General features: G+C 54.0%; 7 protein-coding genes across 7 annotated transcripts; 4 read left to right on the top strand and 3 right to left on the bottom strand.

Annotated features, from left to right (window-relative positions):
- Positions 1–371: 371 nt before the first annotated feature.
- On the top strand, positions 372–3,488 carry RHO25_000859 (uncharacterized protein; the record flags this gene model as incomplete). The annotated part of the gene is made up of 1 exon (XM_023593468.2): positions 372–3,488. The coding sequence occupies one exon, from the start codon at positions 372–374 to the stop codon at positions 3,486–3,488; it is 3,117 nt and encodes a 1,038-aa protein (XP_023458882.1).
- A 982-nt stretch (positions 3,489–4,470) lies between these two features.
- On the top strand, positions 4,471–5,379 carry RHO25_000858 (uncharacterized protein; the record flags this gene model as incomplete). Its single annotated transcript, XM_023593467.2, has 1 exon — positions 4,471–5,379. One exon carries the CDS (start codon positions 4,471–4,473, stop codon positions 5,377–5,379), a length of 909 nt encoding a protein of 302 aa, XP_023458883.2.
- A 1,154-nt stretch (positions 5,380–6,533) lies between these two features.
- Positions 6,534–9,190, top strand: RHO25_000857 (uncharacterized protein; the record flags this gene model as incomplete). Its single annotated transcript, XM_023593466.2, has 4 exons — positions 6,534–7,421; positions 7,486–7,628; positions 7,687–7,888; positions 7,952–9,190. 4 exons carry the CDS (start codon positions 6,534–6,536, stop codon positions 9,188–9,190), a joined length of 2,472 nt encoding a protein of 823 aa, XP_023458884.1.
- A 2,944-nt stretch (positions 9,191–12,134) lies between these two features.
- Positions 12,135–13,394, bottom strand: RHO25_000856 (uncharacterized protein; the record flags this gene model as incomplete). Its single annotated transcript, XM_023593464.1, has 1 exon — positions 12,135–13,394. One exon carries the CDS (start codon positions 13,392–13,394, stop codon positions 12,135–12,137), a length of 1,260 nt encoding a protein of 419 aa, XP_023458886.1.
- A 319-nt stretch (positions 13,395–13,713) lies between these two features.
- On the bottom strand, positions 13,714–17,311 carry RHO25_000855 (uncharacterized protein; the record flags this gene model as incomplete). Its single annotated transcript, XM_023593463.1, has 2 exons — positions 13,714–16,747; positions 16,806–17,311. The coding sequence occupies 2 exons, from the start codon at positions 17,309–17,311 to the stop codon at positions 13,714–13,716; spliced, it is 3,540 nt and encodes a 1,179-aa protein (XP_023458887.1).
- A 348-nt stretch (positions 17,312–17,659) lies between these two features.
- TRM8 (tRNA (guanine-N(7)-)-methyltransferase (tRNA(m7G46)-methyltransferase)) lies at positions 17,660–18,539 on the top strand (the record flags this gene model as incomplete). The annotated part of the gene is made up of 2 exons (XM_023593462.2): positions 17,660–17,781; positions 17,840–18,539. The coding sequence occupies 2 exons, from the start codon at positions 17,660–17,662 to the stop codon at positions 18,537–18,539; spliced, it is 822 nt and encodes a 273-aa protein (XP_023458888.1).
- A 519-nt stretch (positions 18,540–19,058) lies between these two features.
- On the bottom strand, positions 19,059–21,656 carry RHO25_000853 (uncharacterized protein; the record flags this gene model as incomplete). The annotated part of the gene is made up of 2 exons (XM_023593461.2): positions 19,059–21,278; positions 21,333–21,656. The coding sequence occupies 2 exons, from the start codon at positions 21,654–21,656 to the stop codon at positions 19,059–19,061; spliced, it is 2,544 nt and encodes an 847-aa protein (XP_023460155.1).
- Between the last annotated feature and the right edge of the window lie 1,354 nt (positions 21,657–23,010).

Raw genomic sequence — 23,010 nt, 5'->3', positions numbered from 1 at the left:
ATAGCTAATGACCAGATGAACTGTAACATGGTGGCGGAGGACGCGGGATCGAGTATATATCAGCAGCAGAGATGCGGCTGAAGACGATCGTTTTGGGCCTCGCAGTTGTGGCAGTACCCACTAGTGGCAGCGCAGAAAGCAGATGCAGATGCAGGTCGCTGCTGATCACCGTCGCGCCAAGACATTCGGCTGACACGCGAGACGAGCTGTCGCGTTTCCCTGAGACCGCGAGACCTGTGCACATTCACCTTCTACTACAGCTTCCTTCCGTCTCGCCGCCATAAAAGATGCCCATCGCCGCACACTTCCTCCGCCACCACCGCCGCTCCCGCTCGTAACTGTGCTAGCTCGAGCATGCGCCGGCGACAACGATGCGCTTCTCCAAACCCAACTGGCTCGTCCACGGCGGCGAGAAGAAGGACCACGAAGTCTACAGCTGCCACGTCTCGCCCGATGGAACGCGACTGGCCACCGCCGCCGGCGATGGCCACGTGCGCATCTGGTCGACCGATGCCATCTTGAATGCCTCGAACCCAGCCTACACCAAGCCCAAGCAGCTCGCGGCCCTCTCAAATCACTCCGGCACCGTGCATTCGGTGCGCTTCAGCGGCAACGGCAAGTTTGTGGCCTCGGGTGCCGACGACAAGATAGTATGTGTTTACACGCTGGATCCGGGTCCGCCGTCGCATTCGACTTTCGGCACCAACGAGACGCCGCCCGTCGAGAACTGGCGCATCTGGCGCCGGCTTATGGGACATGACAACGATGTGCAAGATTTAGGTTGGAGTTGTGACAGCTCAATCCTCGTGTCCGTCGGGCTGGACAGCAAAGTGGTCGTCTGGTCAGGAACCACCTTCGAAAAACTCAAGACGCTGTCGCAGCATCAGAGTCATGTGAAGGGCATCACATTCGACCCGGCTAACAAGTACTTTGCGACAGCGAGCGACGATCGCAGCATCAGAATTTATCGTTTCACACCGCCGCCGCCAGGCGCAACGGCCTATGACCAGACCAGCAATTTCACTTTGGAACACACTGTAACCGATCCCTTCAAAACCAGCCCACTTACCACATATTTCCGACGCTGTTCATGGAGTCCAGAAGGTGCACATATTGCTGCGGCGAATGCCGTCAACGGCCCTGTCAGTTCGGTCGCCATCATTACCAGAGGCACTTGGGATAGTGAGATCAACTTGATCGGCCACGAGGGACCGGTGGAGGTCTGCGCGTTCTCGCCGAGGCTATTCTGCAGAGATCCTCCACCTGAAGTGATACCCAAGGACTACCAGTCACCTGGAGCGGTGACAGTCGTGGCATGTGCGGGACAGGACAGGACAGTCAGTGTCTGGAACACTTCTTTTCCGCGACCTTTCGTTACGACCGCCGAGCTCTGCGCGAAACCTATCAGCGACATGGCATGGAGCGCCGAAGGAGAGACACTGTACGTGACATCTCTCGACGGGACAATAGCCGCCATGGCGTTTGAGAAAGGCGAGCTCGGGTATCCTGCGCCGAACGCAGATTACGACAAGGCACTCGCCAAATTCGGCGCAGGCCGACGTGTCGGCATCGTGGAGAGCACAGATGCGCTCTTATTAGAAAACAAGAGCAAGGATTCGGAGATGAATAGGGTCGAAGGCAGGATGGGAGACCTCATGGGAGACGCAGGACCGACAACAAATGGCTTGACAAACGGAGACGCCCCCATGGCCGACGCACCAAACGGTGAGATCGCGACTCCGCCTGCGCCTGGCCCTCCGAAAGACCCCCAAGTCGAGCGTGTCGAGAAGCTGAAGCAACGCGTGACGATCACGAAGGACGGCAAGAAGCGTGTAGCGCCGCTCCTCTTGTCTTCGTCCAACACGGGAGAGTCCAACCTTCCTCGCCCTCAACTACAAGCTGCCGTTCGTCAAGGGCCGGGCGCATCAGACGAGCCAGCGCATACATTAGATCTCAGCAAACCATACGACGGACTTCCTCCTGGCGGTTTAGCCACACTACTGATGGGCAATAAGCGAAAGTATGCAGAAGTGACGGACGAAGATGGCGAGAGCAGTCGCAACGATAAGCGCATACGTTCCATGCAGCAGGCTGGTGCGACTCCTGTTGTCCATAATACGGACGACGGTCTTGCACTCGCGAGTAGTGCCACAGCGAAAACCAATGAGCTTCCCGACGTCCTCCGCCCTGCTCTCATCAACCCTAGCATTGCCGTCAGCCAGACGAGGCTTGCTGTACCACTGCTGCGAAGCGTAATTACGAGACCTCTGGACTCGAGACAGCCGGCTCCGGAGCAGCAGTCTGTAGTCGAGGACAGCGAAGCAGCAATTGTCTTCGAAGCAAGAAACGCAACGGGCGCGTCGCGGACAGGACGTGCAGCGGATAAGGACCCTACACGTATCACCTTGTCCAAGCGTGGACAAATTCTCTGGCAGGACTTTCTCCCTCGGGCAGTGCTTCTCGTCACCGGCAACAGGAACTTTTGGTCAGCTGCTTGCGAAGACGGTAGTCTGCAAGTCTGGACGCCGGCCGGTCGCCGCTTGCTCAGTGCTCTCGTCCTCGAGGCACAACCTGTGATATTGGACTGTCGGGGCTGGTGGCTCTTAGCAGTGACTGCAGTTGGTCACTGTTATGTCTGGAATGTCAAGACCATGGCTGCTCCTCATCCACCCGTACACCTCGCTCCGGTCTTGGATATGGCCGCATCATCTCAACAAGGCCATCTTGTTGGCGGCCCAAGTATTATGTTCGCCCGATTGAATAGTCAAGGTCGCATAATCATCGGGATGTCGAATGGCGACGGGTATGCGTACAATTCAGCAATGTACGTTTGGCAGCGGCTCAGCGAAGCCTGGTGGGCTGTAGGCTCGCAATACTGGAATACAACCGACACGTCTCTTGCTTCCATTTCTACCAGCAAGAACAAGGGCAAGGAGAAAGACGGTTCGACGTTTCTGGACGAAATCAATCCAGAGAACATTTCAGCCGGTATCATCCCGCTACTAGAGCGGACTACCACATCTCATGCCATCATGAAGGGCAGAGGATACTTCCTGCAGCGACTTGTTAAGCAGTTATTGTCGGCCGAGGGCTTTGAAGGCTTCGAAAGCGCCGTCTCCATTGCACATCTCGAGAATCGGCTTGCTGCTGCTCAAATGCTCAGTGGCCGGGATGAATTTCGGGTATATCTTGTCATGTACGCGAAGCGAATCGGTGCCGAAAATCTCCAGAAAAAGGCAGAAGAATTGCTCCGCGGACTCGCAGGACGGCTGTTCGTGGACGAAGGAGAGGATGAAGATCTGCCAGGCGTAGATTGGGGACCTGATGACGAAATTGTCGGCTGGAAGCGCGAAGCGCTGCTACAAGAGGTCATATACATTCTGGGTAAGTATAGGGACATGTCCCGGGTGACAACGCCGTACGATGCGTACGTGAGAGCCATCAAAGATACGGATATGGTCCATGTCGGGGAGCAGGCCACGCCTTAGAGCGGCAGCCAAAAGCACGGCCCTGCCACTGTCGGACACAGATCCACAGACATTGGCAATACATCTAATATGGATGTTAATGCTTCAGCAACAGAGAATATGGATGCCCCAGCAACAGGGAATAGCGACTCACCAGACCGAATGTCTCCCAACTCTGGCGTTCGTCCAGCTGTCGCTGCAGTGGGAACAGTTCTCGCTTCAGTTGGCCGGCCTGCAGCTGTGCCCATAGCAACATCGGTATCGAGCTTACCAGCAGGGAACGCATTGACCCCAAGTCGAGGGGGAAATTCTTTGGCGCAAGATGTAGCCAATCTTGGACACGTGCCTACCAAAAGTGGGCATAACGTATTTGCGCTGCAACTCATGGAGGGCAAAACCCGGTCACGGAGCAAGAAGGATGACCAGAGATGATGTGACTATTATTGTAATAGTAGTAGCAGGATGCTAAGATATTGATCGATGGAAGGACTATCACGTGATGGGGAGATGACTTTGATGAGCGCTTACAGTCGCAAATACATTGGTTGTATACGTCACATCCACGTTGCTTTCATGGCTCGTTCTCTGTATGCTACTGTGCTCGTGCTCGTGTCTTTCATCAGTCATTAAGTGGCACTTAGAGCCAAGCATGTGTGCACGGACCATCCTATCCCGTCTCTGATGCTTCCACATCAAACTTCCCACCACCTCGGCTCTTACCACATCAACTTCATCACGGCGCATTTCGACATTCGTTTGGAGTTAGCATTGTGTCATCTGCTTTTTACCTGTAGCTTCGTCTCCTTAGCAGCAAGGCGCTTGGTTTGTTTGGTTGATCACAACCTAGAAAATTTGCACATACGTACACCGACATAATAAACTGCAAATGGCTTCAATGCGGACACACACTTTGCCGCGCTTGGCATCGTGCACTTGGACGCCACGAAAAATCCAAAGGGCCCAGCAATGTCTTTACGCCACCCAAGCGAATGATATTGAAGGCATGCTGGCCCACAAGAAGAATTGGGAGTCGAGGCCGGATGCCATTCGAAAGCTGGCCGTGTTCGCGGAGCATGCGAGAGCATCAAATTACCAGATCCCATTGCTATCGAAAGCACAGTATACGGGACCCAACGGAACCAACAACCCTGGAGCATTCACCCAAGAAAAGGCATACGAAATCGCAGCTGCGATTCGTCAATTACGGGAGATGAATGGAGAGACTGTAGCTGGTCGAAAGATCGGGTTCACAAATCAGAACATCTGGCATGAGTACATGGTCGACACCCCAAATTGGAGCTATATGTATCAGCATACCATTGTGAACCTCCCGGAACCTGGACAGCTTGCCGAAGGGCGCACAGTCCTAGCTGATATCAGACATCTCAATGCCATGGAGCCAAGAATTGAACCGGAGATTATGTTTGGACTGAAAAGCGTACCGAGATCTGAGATGAGTGATTTGGAGATCCTTGGGTGTCTGGAATGGATGGCGCATGGTTTTGAAGTGGTCGCGAGCATATATCCACATTGGAAATTTACAGCTGCGGACACAACTGCGGCTTTCGCACTGCATGGACTTCTGCTTGTCGGGCCAAAGAAGATGCTGAAAGGAAGCGAGGATGCAGCACTATTGAGTCAGTTGCAAGACTTTACAGTTGATCTCCTGAAAAATGGGGAGAAGGCCGATGAGGGAAAGGGCAGCAATGTGCTCGGAAGCCCAATCAGCGCACTACGCCGGCTGCTCGAACTGTTGGAGAAGGACGAGTTGAACATGCCGCTTCAGCCTGGAGAAGTTATAACGACAGGGACGCTGACGAAGGCGCTGCCAATCCAGAATGGAGATATGTGGTCGACGAAGTTGAGAGGTATTGAGCTGCCTGGAGCAAATGTGAGATTCAGGACAGAATGAGTCTTTGGTGGCATTGCGTTCTACGAAATCGCGTGATGCAAGCATCTTGAGACTCCTCAGCCATTGACTGGAGATCAATCAGGAGATCAGCGGAATTTTCGCCGGCTTGTAGACGCGACTTCGACTGGCCAGTTTACCAGGACGGCAGCAGTTGGGATTCCAGTCGAGACGTCGAATGCCGCACTTCAAGTGCTAGTTGGCACCTCTGAGCAATGTCAAGGCCAAGCTTGGGACTGCTGCTTTGAGCCTGCACCAATGCGGCCAGACATAACGCAAGCGCTCAGTTGCAAGGTGATCTGAAGCGAGCATCGGCAGCTATGAGAGAGGCAAAGAACTCATTTATCTTCTGCAGGAAGCAGAAAGAGCGCATTTCGGAATTGCGGCATCGTTCAACACTCCTGCATTGAACACTTCCGCTTTCTGAATGACGACACACTATACCAATGCCGCCTGAGACGGATAGGATATGGGCTGCTTGGCGAGACATTCGCAAAAAGCTCCAATATAGCCTGAATGGTGACTAAGAAGATTGGCGAATACGCTAAGTCTACACTATAAGCTGATCAATGCCTATATTGTATTCACCCGATCACTCGTAGATGCAGGCACTTCACATGAGCTCCGAAGCAGTCCCGGTTGAAGAACGGCAATGAGAGGCCGGTAGAAGCGATATACCAGTCGTGCCAGCGCACAGTTCCAACCTCAACGCTCGCCTCACGATTCACCTGATGTTTTGCTCGATTTGTGCACGCTCCTGTGCCTTGTTGTCCGGCGCATAGCTCTGCTGCCATTGCAATCAGCGTGCCTTTTCATCCCGAGAAGCCTTGTGTGGTTGCAAGAGCTGACTGAGAGAACGATCTATGGGCTGCATATCATCACTACAAGTCTGGCTGCTGTCGTCGACCTGGTAACGATGTCCTTTGCCCATTACCATTGAGCCAGGCTGATGCTTGATCATCCTTGACTTCAGCCACGATTTCTCGGCTAAAAGTCTTGAAGACCCACTTGCCTAGCGACTCCTCACCTCCAACCTCCACACCTTCTCCACGCTCTACGACACGCCAACTGCGCGACATGAGTACAAGGGTCATGTTTAGACTTGCCGCGACAGCTTCACAGCATCGTGCCACCGCCTCTGCTGCCGTCATACATGCATGACCACGGCTTGGTCGGCGACCTCGCGGCTCAATGGCAGACATGCTTTGCCAGCACTCCCGGTGCCTTGCATATATAGCAGAAGGTTTGTCTTTTCATTGCCCGCACACGGCCTTCATCTCTCCTATTGTTCCCTGTCAACCGTTATGGCCCGAACCCTAGCAGTACTGGCCTTTGCTGCTCAAGCTTGGGCACAACTCGAAGGGCGAGGTTTTCCTGACTGCAGCAATGGCCCGCTTCAGAACAACGATGTCTGTGACCAATCGTTAGATCCGGTCACCAGAGCAAGAGCACTCATCGCTGAATTTACGGTCGCCGAGAAGATCAACAACACCGATTCCACCAGTCCCGGTGTGCCTCGCCTTGGCCTCCCAGCTTATACGTGGTGGCAAGAAGCACTCCATGGCGTGGCAGACAGCCCTGGTGTAAACTTCTCAGATACTGGAGACTTTCGCTATGCCACTTCCTTTCCACAGCCGATCTTGATGGGAGCTGCGTTCGATGATGCGCTTATCAAGGATGTCGCCTCCGTCATCAGTACCGAAGCCAGGGCATTCAACAACTTCGACCGTGCCGGTCTGGACTTCTGGACTCCCAATATCAACCCATTCAAAGATATCCGCTGGGGTCGTGGCCAAGAAACACCTGGCGAGGATCCATACCATCTCAGCAGCTACGTACACAATCTGATCCAGGGTCTTCAAGGCGACGATGAGAAGTACAGGAAGGTCACAGCAACATGCAAGCATTTCGTTGCCTATGATATCGAGGATTGGAATGGCAATCTGCGCTACCAGTTCGATGCTCATGTTGGCTCGCAAGAGCTTGTTGAGTATTACATGCCGCCTTTCAGGTCTTGTGCACGAGACTCTAACGTTGGAGCATTCGTATGTTGGCTCTATTTTCTCCACTCAATGCCCCGGCATTTGCTAATTACTCTGAGTTACGCAGATGTGCAGTTACAATGCGCTGAACGGCGTGCCCACATGTGCGGATCCATGGTTGCTCCAGGACGTGCTACGAGACCACTGGAACTGGTCTTCACCAGATTACTGGGTCACAAGTGATTGTGATGCGGTACAGAACGTGTTCTTGTTCGTTGCCGATCTCTAGGATCGCGTATAGCTGAATTTATGCTGACCACGTGACCAGACCTCACGAATATGCCGCCACACGCGAAGAAGCTGTAGCAGTGTCATTAAAAGCCGGCACTGACATAGACTGCGGACAGTACTTTTCAAGCTTTCTGCCTGGAGCCTACGCCCAAGGTCTCATCAACGAGGCAGACCTCGACAAGTCATTGATCCGACAGTATACTTCACTTATTCGCATGGGCTACTTCGATGGCACAACAGTTCCATGGAGGAACTTGACTTTCGCTGATGTGGCTACTCCATACGCTGAAGACCTGGCCTAGCGAGCAGCAGTGTCTGGAATTACTCTGTTGAAGAATGACGGCACGCTGCCTCTGAAAATCGAAAATGGAACCAAGCTAGCGCTGATCGGCGACTGGGCAAATGCAACCTCTCAAATGCTCGGAAACTACGCAGGTATTCCACCTTTCTTCCATGGACCTCTATGGGCAGCCAACCAGACCGGCGCTGAGGTGCTCTACGCTCGAGGTCCTGGTGGAGAGGGAGATCCGACGACGAACAATTGGCGCCCGGTCTACAACGCGGCCAACGAAAGCGATGTCATCGTGTTCGTTGGTGGCATCGACAACAACGTCGAGTCTGAAGGCAGCGATCGTGTCACAATGGCGTGGACCGGAGCGCAATTGGATATCATCTCATCGTTGGCGAGCTACGGCAAGCCCATGATCGTAGTTCAGATGGGTGCTGGCCAGCTCGATGACACTGCACTACTCAAGAACGAGAACATCAGCGCTATCCTATGGGGTGGCTACCCAGGCCAGGATGGAGGCAGAGCAATTTTTGACATCATTCAGGGCGTTGTTGCACCAGCGGGCAGACTTCCCACGACACAGTATCCTGCCAAGTACATCTCGCAGATCCCGATGACTGACATGAACCTTCGACCCAATGCCACAAGCGGTTCTCCAGGACGCACTTACATGTGGTACAATGAAGAACCTGTTCTACCCTTTGCACACGGCTTGCACTATACCAACTTCACAGCCCAGATCAAATCAGAAGGTCCCTCCGGATATTCCAGTAACTCCTACGAAATCAGCTCCCTGCTCAAAGGCTGTTCGGAATCGTACCTCGATCGCTGCCCGTTCCAGACATTCTCTGTCGACGTGGCAAACACAGGATCCGTCACGAGTGACTATGTCACACTCGGCTTCCTCGCTGGTACTCATGGTCCTGCACCTCACCCAAACAAGCGTCTGGTCGCATACGAGAGGCTGCATAATATCACAGGTGGCTCAACAGCAACTGCTGCCCTCAACCTGACACTCGGGAGCTTGGCACGTGTGGATGATCAAGGCAACACTGTTCTGTATCCAGGTGACTACGCTCTGCTGGTCGATATTCAGCCTCTCACGACAGTCAACTTCACGTTGACTGGAGAGGCGACGACACTGGATCACTGGCCGCAACTACCAGCTGAGAGAGTCCAGACCGGTGACTACTTCGTTGGTGGCTACGGTAGTGGTGCTCCATACCAGCTTCAATATCCGACAGAGGTATAATTATGATAATGGTTTGCATATCGCATACAAAGCTTGAGGATGGCCACAGATACTTATCGAAAGTCCAAAAGTAATGGTAGTATGAATTCATCATTATGGACGAATCTCCATAAAAGCATACCCTTCTCTCAAGCAACATGAAGTCTCTTTTCATTAGCTTGACTCTGACTCCAAATGCGTTCCTGAGATCTGTTAAATGAACACCATCTGACGTTGAAATTGGGTCAAACTCTTAATACAGCAGTGAGAACAAAGTATTTGTACATGCTATCCACAGAATGTAACGCGGGTATCGTGAACTATAATTACATGAACAGACCTTCCCAGCAGATTCCGCCATTAACTCAATTCCGGTCAACATTGAAATGCATCGACTTCCATTCCTCCACGATTAAGCAGTCGTCGCAATACCATTTCTTTGATTCCGGGGCTTCTTCGAAACCCAGACATTCAAAATGGAACCATTCTTTCTTGCACTGCTCCCCGTCACAGGCAAGCATTCTTCCGGAATCGGGTCCATTGCAATAGCAATACGTCGTTTTCTGCTCCTGGGTCGACTCTTGAGCTCCATCATCCTCCTCTTCTGCGTCATCTCCTTCTTCCATCTCGATATCTTCATTATCATCATCAGCAACATTACTTTCCACAGTCTTGCCCTCTTCAAACGGTATCTTATCCTCATCAACCTTATCCCCAGACCTCTTTTGCTGTTTCGCCGCCCTGTCATTCGCCTCCTCCTGCTCTTCCTCCTCAGACTTCTTATGCTTCCGCTTCAATGAGTGAGGATGCTCGTCTTGATGCTGCATCTTCGCAACCTCCTCGCTTTCATTATTACATTCTTCATCATCATCACCAACAGTATTGTTCTCCGGATCCCTGAGCCCATTGACCAACCTCCGCACTCCTTGGTTGTCACCTTCCTCGGAGTCCTTCAATTCAGGATCGACCCATCCTTCCGTGTACGAACCTCCAAAATCGATGATCCACAGATCGTCATTCTTGTCCACCATGAAGTTATCACCTTTGCTGTCACCCCAGATAATGTCATGCTGATGCAGCAGGTCTACCATTCGCGCTGATTCTTGCGCCCAGGAATTTCGTTTATCCTCTGGAACTTCGGTGCTCAGCATCTTCGTCAGTGGAGTAGCATCTTCGATACAGTCCATGAGGAACCCCATCATTTTCGATTTACTGTTATCGTCATCGAAGTGCACCAGACCTCGTAGCAGCGGCACGCGAAGCTCGTTCTGGAGACCTTCGGCTTCCAACTTCTTCATTATCTGAATCTCGCGCTTTGTGGGGCCGGGTTGTGCATTGTCGACTGCCTTGAGAAAATATCGTTTTCCGTCGTGTTCGACCAGTGTAGGGTGTATTGGGGTTTCTGCAGGGCCTTCTGCTTCATCGATGACAGTGATTTCGGACGCAGCGAACGAGGGCACGTTGAGTTTCTGAATATATTTGGGAAGGTTGATGGTCGGGATGAGCTGATCAGTTCGCTTGGTCAAGGATTCGGAAGCAGAGTCTTCGACGGCAGAGAGCTTGCCCGAAGAGATTGTGAGGTGGTAATAGTGCGTAGGGCAATGGAACCACTCCTGAACTGTTCGATGCTTCTTTGCGGCCTTCTGCTTGGGTGCATTGGACTTGAATGTCGAGGCCAGAGGTCGAAGCATCCATCTTTGTAGCGCTTCCGGCGGGCCGACATCGTGCTCATTCTCGTCCTCGCTTGCGTCAGTGCTCGCTGACCGACTGCTCACGTCGACACCGCTGTCCTTGTCGTCGGATGCGTCCTCTTCGTCCTCGTCTTCCTGGACGAAAAGCGGAGCAGTCTGATGTGTGGCATCTTCGCCAGAAGCTTCAGCTTGGACTTGCTGCAACAATCGCTGGTATCGCTCTCTGATTTTCTTGCCGGCCTTTGATCGATCTTTCAAGTCCTTTGGATCCACGATGACATGATACCGCTCGTGATGCACCAACGTCGTCAGCGCACATCCGCCGTCATTGTCATAAAAGTAGTTCAATACATGGTGCTCAGGAAGCTTGACCATGATGCCGGGTTCTAAGAAATGAATTGGTTGGAGAAGGTCTGGACTGAGCACAGAGAAATTGGTAGGGCATTACGAAGAGCAGTATCGAGTGGGCACTACGTATGCCTAACATACTGTTCTATGTCGTACATTAGCATCACTGTAGCCACACAGTGTCTAGTCAGAGACATCGACATCATTGATCTGTGCTGGAACACTTAGTGAATAGTTTGCATCATGAGCAGCTCAGTTGGGTGAAGTGGCAGGGGCGGGATCGATGAGCCGAAATCTAAAGATCTCATATCGGCAGGGGTACATCTCGGGAGCGGGAAGATCGAGGCAACGACCAATGAACGAAGCGCATGGTGGTCTAGCGCATCGCGATTGTGCAGAGTGGACGCGATCCGCGTAAAGTGGTTGCTGCACTCGTGTGGAAGGATAGAGAGCCGCCGTCTAGTTAGACTGATCGCGTGTTGCTCCTGCGACACATCGCATTTCCGCAGATACGCCGCCGTCAATTTTGCGGCCTTGGTGAGTGACCGTCTCTTGAGAGCGACCGCGTGAACGACTGTTCTTTTGGGCGCATTTGGACAGTGTCGACGTCTGCGGCATTTGCAACGCCACCCACGTGGTCGACACAGGTACGAGGGAAAGACAGTGCGCTCGCGCATCTTAGGTCCGATGATTGATCATGCACCATGCTTGCGAACTCCAGTCCTTGATCGTAGCTGTCCGGCAAATCTCGCGACGTGCGTCTTCAAGCAGTCGCAGGTACCTGTTCGGCGGCTGGTCCTAGCGATGCCGTTCTCCTCAGCAGCGACCTGGCAATGCCACGCGACGGCCCCTATGTCCCTCTTGCGGACAGCTTCTCATGCATGAGAGTGTGATCTTGCAATTTGACTTGCCAGGCCATGTTGGTTTTACTCCATTCCAGGCATCAAGCTCACGCGGTCGAGAACCATGCCTCTGGTGCCCACCCAGTCCCGCAGAGCCTCCCACTCTTCACCTTCCTCTTCGCCGCGCTTGTCCAGATCTTTGAACCCCCATGCGCCGGCCAGCCGATCAATTGCAGCCCTCTCTTCTTCTCTCACCCATCGCTCCCACAATGGCACTCCACTCGCCCATGTTACGCGGTCCATCTGGTCATTGGACGTGGTGACAGCAACATATCCTGTCATGGCAACAGCGCCGACGTAAGTCATGATGCCTGCAAATGCAATCCCCGTGGCTGTCCCGGTGTCCATTGTTTGCTGCAAATTGGAGAATTGCGTCGAGAGTGTATAGGCCGCAATAGGTGCAATTCCCAAGCCTGCCATTGGAATAGCAGCCTGTTTGAAAGTTTTCGCCTTCTTGAAGGATGGCGTGCAATATGAAGTGGAAATGATATCGATCGCCAGAGGCAGTTGATGTGCCTCGATGGCTGCGCCCAATGCCTCTTTGGCAACGTCCGAAGGGATAGCCGATTTTATCTGGTCCGGCGAAGCGGGCGAGTAGATGACCTGGCTCCCTTTGAGGCTAGGAATCGGCTTGTTGCTGTAAAGGTGGAAGATATCGGGAAACGACGAAGGCTGGTGAAGCAAGCTCTGAAGCTGTACATATGCCTCGAGGATGGCGGGTGTCACGAAGACATTGGGATCGCGAGCTATCTGCTCGGCACTCTCGCTGATCACGTTCAAGATGCTTGCCTTGCTGATAACAGCAGGGTATGATCTCGCGTTGACGCTGCCCAGCAGTGCTGATGTCGCCGTCTCCTTCTGCTCCTTTGCGTGGGCTCGTGGATTGCTATCGGCACCTCGCTCCTCCAAGACGACCTTGGCCAGGTATTCCAGCTGCTCCAATGTATACAGGACTCGTTCCTCGGCGGGTAGTGTGCCGGGTCCGGGTTGGAGTACCGACGACGAGAGTTCCTGTACGCGGCGGTGGATCTTGTTCAGATCCGGAGCTGTGTATGGCTTTGGCGGGGGCTGCGTGCTCGCAGTGGCCAGCTGGCGGATCTGCTGGATGCGTGCATGCTGCGAACCTGCCCTTGGTGCCGGCGGACTGCTGCGGTGTGAAAGTGGGCGGCGCGCGATGGGGGGTGTGACGGCGGAGGACTGCACAATGGGCCTCGATGGGTGGATGATCGCTGTCGGTCGCAGCACGGCAGCGATGGGCTCTCGAGCTATCCGACGAAGCTCCATGGCTGCTCTGTGCGTGCTGTTCCTGTGAGCACACTGACTGCAGCTGCTTGGTGATGCCGCGGAGGTGACACGCTTTCGATCCACGGTCACGTGCTGCCTGATCAAATGTGGCCTGAGTTCTATATTATCAGACCGATTGCACAATGATCTGTACATTTGCTTTCGTACATCTGGACTGCTTAGCCAGGCTCAAGCTCTCTTTAACACGATGCCATCCTACGATCAGCCATCCCAATGCCCTACTCAAACTGCCCGCCACATCCACTCCCCATTGCCAACACTCAATACATCAACATCCCGATTTTCACAAATCTCCTCTTCAATCGTCATCAACTACCATGCGTCCGGCATCATTCGGGTCGGTGACATCCACAAGCTTCGCCTTCTTTCTTGGTTGAAGTGGTCGAGCGCCGTCTCTGAACTCCGCCCAACCTGGACGACACCACAGTCGCTCTGCTTTCCCTAAAGGCGCCATTTGGCCCAACCCTGGCTTCGTCTCATCATCAGCAAGCGGCAACAGTCGAGCGTTCTGAATGATTGCTCGAATGCCGCCATCGTCCTCGAGTGCTTTGGCATCCAAATGCTCGGCTTTGGTCATTTGCTGACTCCGCTCGTGCATGGCTTGCTCGATCGAACCCTCAAGCACCAACGTTTCACACATCACTGGACGCGTCTGTCCAATCCTGTGTGCTCGCTTCAAGGCCTGCGCTTCGACATCGGGCTTACACACGGGATTTATGAACCATACTCGTGAAGCAGCACACAAGTTGAGCCCAAACGCAGCTTGGCCAACATCCATCAGCAGAACCCGCAAGTCGTCCTGCTCCTGAAAGTTGACCACGTATTGCGCCTTCAGCTTAGCCGACAGCGATTTGGCATAGATCTCGTGCTTGATGTGGAATGTTTCCAATATCTGGCTCACGTACCACGCCGCGTTTTCGCCTGTGTAGAATATGAGGATCTTTTCGCTCTGGTAATGCTCAAGGATCCTTGTCATTAGATACGATAGCTTGGCAGACGTTGTGCCAACAATGCGTGTCTTTTCGTACGGCGAGTTGTCGGGGAGCAATGGCATGCTCGACTCTGCAGTAGATTCGTGTACAGCGTTTGTAGAATCCTCCGAAAGTCGACGACGCTTCGATTTCTGCTCCGCTCGAGCAGACTGAGATATTGTCTTTCGTGGTGAGCCAGCCTTGCCACTCGCTGAATGCGAGCCACGACGAAGCAGCACGGGCTCACCATCAAGACTTGAAGTCGGAATGCCCGATTTCGCTAACACAGGCTTGGACTCCTCTGCTTCCGCTTGTCGGCGAGCGTTGCGAAGGGACTTTATACCGGCGCCTGAAAGTCCCTCTCCAGGGTCCTGTTGGTCGAGGCGTGCGTTGACAAAGCTTTGGGCTTCCAGTAGTTGCGTGATCCCCGTCAGTAGCGGCGTGTTATCGTCAAATGACCAGTGCTCGGCACTCTCTTCTGGCCAACCCTGAACATAGACGCCTAGCTCGTGGCATCTGCTCATGGCCGTCCAGCCTTTTGAGGCCAAAATGACTTCTGTACAACGGAGTGTCTCTTCCAACAACTGACGATCCTCGGGCGTGCAATTTGAATCCTCTTTTGCCAAGTAGTTTTTGCTATTCTTGATGCTTGCGTGCACATCGGCTTCACTGAATCCTGACCAGAAGAAAGCGCTTTGCCTGAGATTCGCGACCAGCTGCAGTCTTGCTTTTGTGCTGTTCTTGTGGAACAGGTAGTCAGAATCGGTTCGTTCGGAAGTCACCGCGTTCGCAGTCAACACCAGCGTAAACAGATTAGCAGTCACTTTGTCGTAGAAGCTGGGCTTAAGGACCACGAGTTCGTGATGGAGAGGAGGCAGCTCAATGTCTCGCTCATAATCCTCTGGTCTCGTCTTGACTACCACAGCCTCAAGCATCCGCCGCAAAGAGACTGAGAATCCAGAGTATGTTCGTTCACGTCTATCTTCATGTCGATAAAGATAGTTCTTCGCCTCAGCCGACGTCCATGGTGTCACTCGTAGGAAATTGCTTGCGAGAGTGCTTAAACTGTCAACGGCTCCGCCTCGGTCAAGCTTCGTATCGAATGTGCGTCTGAGGTCCAGAGTGGCATCTCTGTTCGAGCCTGCCAGCTGGGCATCGATTTCGACTCCCAGCAGATCCTTAGCTGGAGTGCCTGAGACCACCCAGCGATGGTCAGCCCTGACAAGCTTGTTCGCAACGAGAATGGTGCTAGTAGTGCCACCATTGCCGAAGAATGCTCCTTCGTCCGCAATAAGCCTCTTGAAGTGTACTTCTTTCAGCGGAGACGAATACAGATCATTTTCCGATAAACAATAACAGTCGCGTGTTCGGGTAGCGCCAATGTACGTGCAAGTGCATGTCATCGCGTTCTTTGGCATGCGACGGCCATTGGCATCTTGCCCGTCTTGGATCTCCATGTCGAATCGATTCCGTGTAAAGAGGATGATGTCGTATCTAGCAAGTTCCTGCGCTGGCGGAAGTGGCTTCTTTCTGTCGTCCATGACTAGGACTTTCAAAGCACCCTGCTCGACATGCTTGCCAATCTCGGCCGTCCATTGTTTACACAAATTTTGCGGAACCACAACTAACGTCGTGGATGCCATCAAAATGTGTGCCGGAGGATGCACGATAGTGTTACGATTGAATCGAACCGGCATCGCAGGGATATCGTATGTTGCAGGTTGCTCTTCAAGTCGTGATGCAAGAGCCTGGCCAACTCCTGAACTTGCCACTTTGTTCAGGCGGTCAAGCTCCACCCGGTAAGGAACTCCTCGCCTGTTGATAGTCGAAACCACCATGTCCGCAAGGCTACCCACTCTGTTTCGAATTGGAACTGTAGCGTACTGGACGGGCATCTTGGGAGGATGGTGCTTCGTTGTGAGGATCAGAGCGAGACAGATAAGCGTCTTCCCGTACCCCATGGTCTCTGCAAGGATACCGCCGCGAGGGGCTTCTTGGTACTTTGGCTCCTTGAGGAACTGCATGTCCCTCGGAGAGTAGTAGAACTGAGAGCCGTCCGCTGCAGTTCTACTTTCTAGCCGCATGTCGAGCATCAGTTTCGGGGCTGTTTCGCGCTGCATCATGCACCCTGCTGAGCGCCTCTGAAAAGGGTATAGCGAAGTCTTCATTCCCGCGATGTCATGGTCAAGATCCAGGAGATCTTCCAGGCCTTCCGACAGGTACTGCTCCTCAATCTCGCGATGATTAGGTGACGGGGACGGCAGCTTGTTGAACATATAGAACAGACTGGGATTTTTGGAATCTCTGGATGACCACATGTCGAAATGGCGATTCTTGCAGGGGTCATATTGCCCATCCCATCTAATCAACATACCGAGATTAGTGAATTATCGCTCTACTTCACTTAAGGTTGACTTACAGTGCAGGATTTGTATCCACTCTAGCGACTACAGCCTCAACGTCCGATAGAAGTGTCCTGTTAGAGCGCTCAATGGACGTCAAACCCACATCGTTGAATAGTAGGTAGACTCGAAAGATCAAAGACCGACGCTGGAGCTGGCACTTCGAGGACTGTAGTCTAATCCAGCCGTTCCGCAGAAGTCTGGAGAGGCTCAATGTAATGCTTACTGGGACGAAGGGCTGCTCAGAAATGGACGTCACTTCGTGCCAGGTGTCGAGCCCCTCATGCTCGAGTATCTCGTTTGTATCCTCGGTCTCGATGTCCTCGAAGACCAAGCAGCCCAAAGCCAGATAGTTCGACAAATCTGCAAGGACCTGGCCAGTGTCTCCTGGGCGCAGCGATGCGCTGTACACGGGTGCCGACGACAAAGTTGAGGGCGAGCTAGCAACCGAGGTGCTCTCAGTATCGCTACCTAGTGTGCTCGTACTGGAACTGATGTCTCTTGTTTGGACTGGAATCTCCATGTCGTTCACGTTCGTCCGGTCTATCGCCGCGTGGGTTGTCTCCTACGGCGGCAAAGAATGAGTTCCGATCAAGAAATCGGCATGCTTGTAGTCGGGCGACAATCTCATTCTCGCCTTGCACAACGTATCGCTACCAAACAAGATCGGCTTTTCGGACGTGAATCGATAAAATGTTGTCGGCTTGATCTTGCAGGAGGCAACAGGAAGCGCGACTGCTCTGTCAAGGTTCAGGGCAGTGCCAAGACATTAGCGCCACTTCCACCAGAGCGTTCGACCTCACGTTCACCTTCAGTCTCAAATATCTGATCAATATCCACTATACCTACCCGGAGTCAAACACGTCAAGCCATGGCAGGTCCAGCCAAGAAGAAGCAAAAGCGCGAAGAAAAGCAAGAAGGCGAATTGCCGCAGAAAAAATACTACCGCCAAAGAGCGCATGCAAATCCTTTCAGCGATCATGACTTGACCTAGTATGTCAACATGCTGATCCAGATACCAATGAAGAGCGACACTGATCTCACATCCAAGCCCAGAGTCGCCAGACGCCATGGACTGGAGCCAGCACTACCCTCACTTCATCGCTCCTCAAAATGGCGACAGCAAGATCGAAAATGGCACGCCAGCAAATGGACAACCTCCCACAATGACCAAACAAGTCACAATCGCAGACATAGGCTGCGGCTTCGGCGGCCTAACCTTCGCCCTCTCCCCCAAATTCCCCTCCAACCTAATCCTCGGCCTCGAAATCCGCACCTCCGTAACCTCCTTCGTGCAAGACAAAGCCCGGGCCCTCCGAACCCAACACGCCTCAACATCCGGCTACCAAAATGTCTCCTGCGTGCGCGCCAACACCATGAAATTCCTCCCAAACTTCTTCCACAAAGCTCAACTCGAAAAAATCTTCCTCTGTTTCCCGGATCCGCATTTCAAAGCACGGAAACATAAGGCGAGAATCGTGAGTACGACGTTGAATTCAGAGTATGCGTTTGTGATGAAGCCCGGAGGGAAAGTTTATACGATTACGGATGTGGAGGATTTGCATTTGTGGATGGTGGAGCATTTGGAGGCGCATCCGAGTTTTGAGCGTGTGGGGGAGGAGGAAGTGGAAGGGGATGAGTGTGTGAGTACGATGCGGGTGGAGACGGAGGAGGGCAAGAAGGTGGAGCGGAACAATGGGAAGAAGTTTGTGGCGGTGTTCCGAAGGCTGGAAGATCCGCCGTGGCCGTGAGATGGTTCATAATGAGCGAGTGGATGAGAGAAGCAGATTTGTGCATGAGAAAGTTTGCAACAAACGAGAAGAACTAAACATTATGAGAGTGATGAGATCTGAGTGCGTGCATTGACATGTTCACTTTTCATTATGCCGTGACCTCTCCACGGCTCCAGCAATCAAAATATGTATATGCCTCGCCATGATCTGTGTCATGCTAGAATTACAAGGATTATCCGTATATCCCAATCTTCATAAATACGTACGTCTTTCTGTCCATAGAACTCTCGTAGTTGCTGTTAAATCACTCGCAACATTTCGGTCATTATGTGCTTTTGCGGGTAGGGGCGCTGTCTGCCCGCACGTGGGTGGTGTCATATCGATATTCCAGCTCATCCCATTTCCACAGCAATATCAACCAAATCGCTAAATCAGACCAAAAAAGAATTGCAACATCGGTTGCGCGGGTTGGATCTCCTCGTGATCTGCTCGGCAAGCTGGAGAGCTCGCGTATGAGAGTGGGAAGATATTTTGCGCTCAAGAAGCGGCGCTGGCTGGACTGCTGGACGCCGTGCCAGCTTTGCCGTCACCCTTTTTGGCCTTGTCCGATTCTACGAGAACGAATGTGTAGTTCTTTGGGCCATTGTCGATCGTTGCTTTCCGCGGAGTGGCTGCTCCTTTTACTTCTGAGGGAGGACTATACTCGTGCACGAAGAACTCAGTGGGTGGCTGATTCTGCTTCGGCAATTGCGAGGTGACGTGCATTCCAGGTGGTGGGCATGCATTAGCCACGAAGCTATACTGTTGGGCAGACTGAGGGGGCTGGCCGGCTGAATGTGACACGTACTGCATGTGTTGCATCTGTGGGGGATAGGCCATTGTCAGCTGGCCTTGCGGGTTGACGATCGGCACGCCGTTCGTGAACGACATGGGTAGTTGTGGGGCCTCCGAGGCGGGAACCATGAAATGCTGCGCGGGAGCATAATGCGACGCCGGCATGTGCATTGGTTGTTCTGGCATGGACACATTCATGAACTGCTGATGATGTGCTTGTGAATAGCCCTGCTGAACTTGTTGAAACTGGCCAGATGAGGGAAGCGGCTGAGGTGGTGGGGGCATGAAGGCAGTGGCGGGAAAGGAAGTCTGCACCGCTGGGGCGGACTGTGGAGGCGTGTTCTCAGTAATGACAGTGTTGCCGATCCTTTGTCCCGTCTGGTGGTGATGGTGATACATCGGGGTATGTGGTGGAGAAGTGAATGCTTGTGGTTGCGCGGTGCTGTCGACATTGGCGTTGCTTTGCTCAGCGTCACTTTCGCTGATGCTTGTCTGCGTACTGAAGTTGCCAGAGCTTTGCCAGGGTGGGAACTGCGGTCGAGACTGCTCCTGTCGACTATTGGGCGATAATGGTGTCGGAGGAGCGAGATTGCCGGACATGGAGATTTGAGCATGTCTCTGGTTGGCGTGCATGGCGTCTGCAAAGGTCCAGCTCATAGGGGATCGCTGTGCCGAACCGGGCGTAGATTTCATGACCCTGCCTTGGGCCACTCCATTGATTACATTAGAAGATCTGATTCGTCGTAGTTGCTGTGCTGGTACTAGATTCTGTGACTGTTGGCTGGGTGACGCAGGCTGCACTGCTCCACTGTACGATTGACTGCGCAGTGAAGCCAAGCCTAGTGCTGCTGGCCGCGGCCGTTGGCGTCTGGCAGCCAAACTGCCTCCATTGCCCTGAGGAGGCGGAGGTGATTTGAAGGTCGCGTTCTGTTGCGGCTGGGGAGTCTGGATGGCAAACGAGCTCATCTGCTGTGCGAGCACTGTGCCAGTCTGAGAGTCCCTTCGAACGAGCGCCTCTTCCGAAGGCCATGCCAGAGGTTGCTCCGATTGCTGTTGTTGCTGCTGCTGGGCCAGGCGTTGAGCCTCTTGAAATTGCTGTTGGAGTTCGGTCGGGTCCACAGGAATCGACTGGCCAGGCTGCCATTGACCTGAGCTCGATGATTGCTGAGCCGGCACGGGCTGGAACGGGCTGTCAGATCCACTATGCGGTGCCAGGGAAACAGAAGAGCTGCGACTATCAGCCCAGTCGGAGGAACTTTCCGACAGAGCAGTGCCATCGTGCATGAGAGACGACGGAAACATGGAGTGTTCTGACATGGTAGATGGTATGCTCGAATCATTGCTCGACAGAGAGGCACCAGTGTGATCAGTGAATACCAGTTCCCCGTCTTTGAAGTCGTCATGATCCATGCCGGTGTAAGCCGCTTCCAGAGCATCCGAACTGCCAGGGAACGTCTGAGGCAAGCCCGAGTATTGCACAGCCGATGGCATCAGGCCGCCATGATGGGTAAACGCGTCGAACTGCTCTTGGGTGAGCGTCCTACGATTCAGCTCCTGCGGACTGTCAAACATGTCCTGGGACATAGACTGCGGTGGCATGAGTCCGTTGGCGAAGGGCTCATTCGGAGCAGAGATGCCAGCATAGGGCAGCCCGTTGGGCATGGTGCTCGATGGCATCTGCTCTTGGTATGGCGGCGGATGGAAGGCGGTGGTGGGTATCTGTCCGTCGGAAGCGCATTGCTGCATCATCGTGAAGTATTCGGGCGGCGTGAAGGCGGGCGATGTGTCGGAGTCGGAATTAAAGGCATTCGACTGCTGATCGGACGGCTGCTGCTGCTGACATTGCTGCGCGTACAAGTTGTACGCGCCCGCCTGCTTCTTCGCATCTTGCTTCGACTTCGCGCGGCGATTCTGAAACCAATTCTGTACACGTCTCAGCGCGATCGTCCATTCGCCCATTGCGATGGCGCTACTTACATTGATCTTGTCCAGCGAGACATTGAGCGTCTCAGCAAAGCCCTTCTTCGTGTTGGTGCTCGGCTTGTTCTGCTTCTGAAAATGCGACTCCAAGATGTCGTGCTGCTCCTTGGTCAGGCGCGGCTTGATGTCGCACGTCATCTGCGGCGGCATGGACGGGTTCCCGTTCACGCCGTACTGATGGTGGTGTTGCTGCGGCAGCTGCCCGCTGCCGTCGACATAGGGATGGAAGGCGGCGGGATGGTGGTGGTGGTGCAGATGCCGGTGCTGCTGTTGCTGCTGCTGCTGGTGGCCGGAGGGAGGCGCGACGAAGGCCATGTCCATGCAACGGCCAGGCTGGACGCCAGGCCTGGCTCAAGCACGATCACGCAGGCAAGGCGGGCAGGTATGTGAGTCTCCGTTGCTCCACGCTCGCGGCAGTTTGGCAACGAAGTATGCGGGCGGTTGGCCGTTGTGCTTCCGCACCGCCTGTCTTGCCCTGCCAGGCGATCAGCGCAGGCGCGCCGTCCAGCTTATCCCCGTTCGTGCTCAGCAGCGGCCCCGGACCCAAGTTTGAGCAGGCAAGCGAGCGAGTGGCCAGGTCTCGGGCGAGTGGTATGCGGCAGCGCGTCAAGGTGTGGTAAACGAGAGAAAGAAAGACGGTTAACGACGGCGATCACGAGTCCAGCGTGGAGACGAGACGGGCAAGCGAGTGTGATGATGCGGGCGATGCTGACGGGCGGAGACGAGGGTGGATGTGCGCGGCGGAGAGCAGCAGCAACAGCGTGGTCGAGCAAGCAAGCAAGCAGGCAAGAGGGAGAAACATGGGGCCCTCAGTCAGGACGCAATATGGTAGCAACCTACACCACCACACGGGCGCGAGCGAAGCGGCCGGCCGCCAGCGTGCGATCACCAGCGCGCCCGGAGATCCCTGCCCAGGTGCAACGCATCCACCACTCGTGCTGCAGGCTGCGCAGCGAGGACTGGAGGAACACATCCGTCGCACACTGGCGATTGGACGACACCGAGCGCACCCCCCTGGCAGCTGCACGCTCTGCGGCGAGGTTTATTTTTACCGCACCGTCGCCTCGCTGCGCTGCTGTTCTTGTCCTCATCCTGCTCGACAACGCCCGTTCTGGCCGCGCGCGCCTGGACGTTGCCCGGCTTGCGCACTTGTATGGCCACTGTTTCCGGGCGCGTGGTGTGCTGTCCTGCGTGCGCCGCCCATCACACACGGCACGCGCTCTCCCGATGCGCTACCGTGTGGACTGTGAAGAGCAGCCGGAGTCGGGAGGAGCTGTGGGCAGCTGGTGCGCCGCGAGGGCTGAGAAGCTGGTGCAGCTCAGAGTTTGGCGCCAATGTCGAGAGAAAGCTACAGAGAGCGGCGAGGAACCGAAGCTATGGCAGGAACTGGTTTAGCCTGCCGCTGGAATAGTGCATCCCCGTCTCAAAGCAGTCGACATGAATTTCAAGGGCCGAAGCGTGTCGATATATCATTAGTCGCTGTCACTGCCGTCGCGCAAGTGGTTGTTCGCTATAGTGAGATGTGCAATGTCATGCGAGCCCATGTTGACGCGGGAGATTGCTTGGCCGGCGGCGAGGTCTAAATGCGTGGTCGCACACAATCTGGGAGGTTGTGTGCCACGTCTCGTAGCTGCAAGGTCTCGCTGGCATGGGCGACGATTCGCTGCTCGACGCG

This window comes from Cercospora beticola, chromosome 1 (assembly GCF_033473495.1).
Source record: "Cercospora beticola chromosome 1, complete sequence".
Taxonomy (NCBI): domain Eukaryota; kingdom Fungi; phylum Ascomycota; class Dothideomycetes; order Mycosphaerellales; family Mycosphaerellaceae; genus Cercospora; species Cercospora beticola.
Note: the sequence above shows the minus strand (reverse complement) of the source record. Positions and strands in the feature narration are given on the sequence as shown.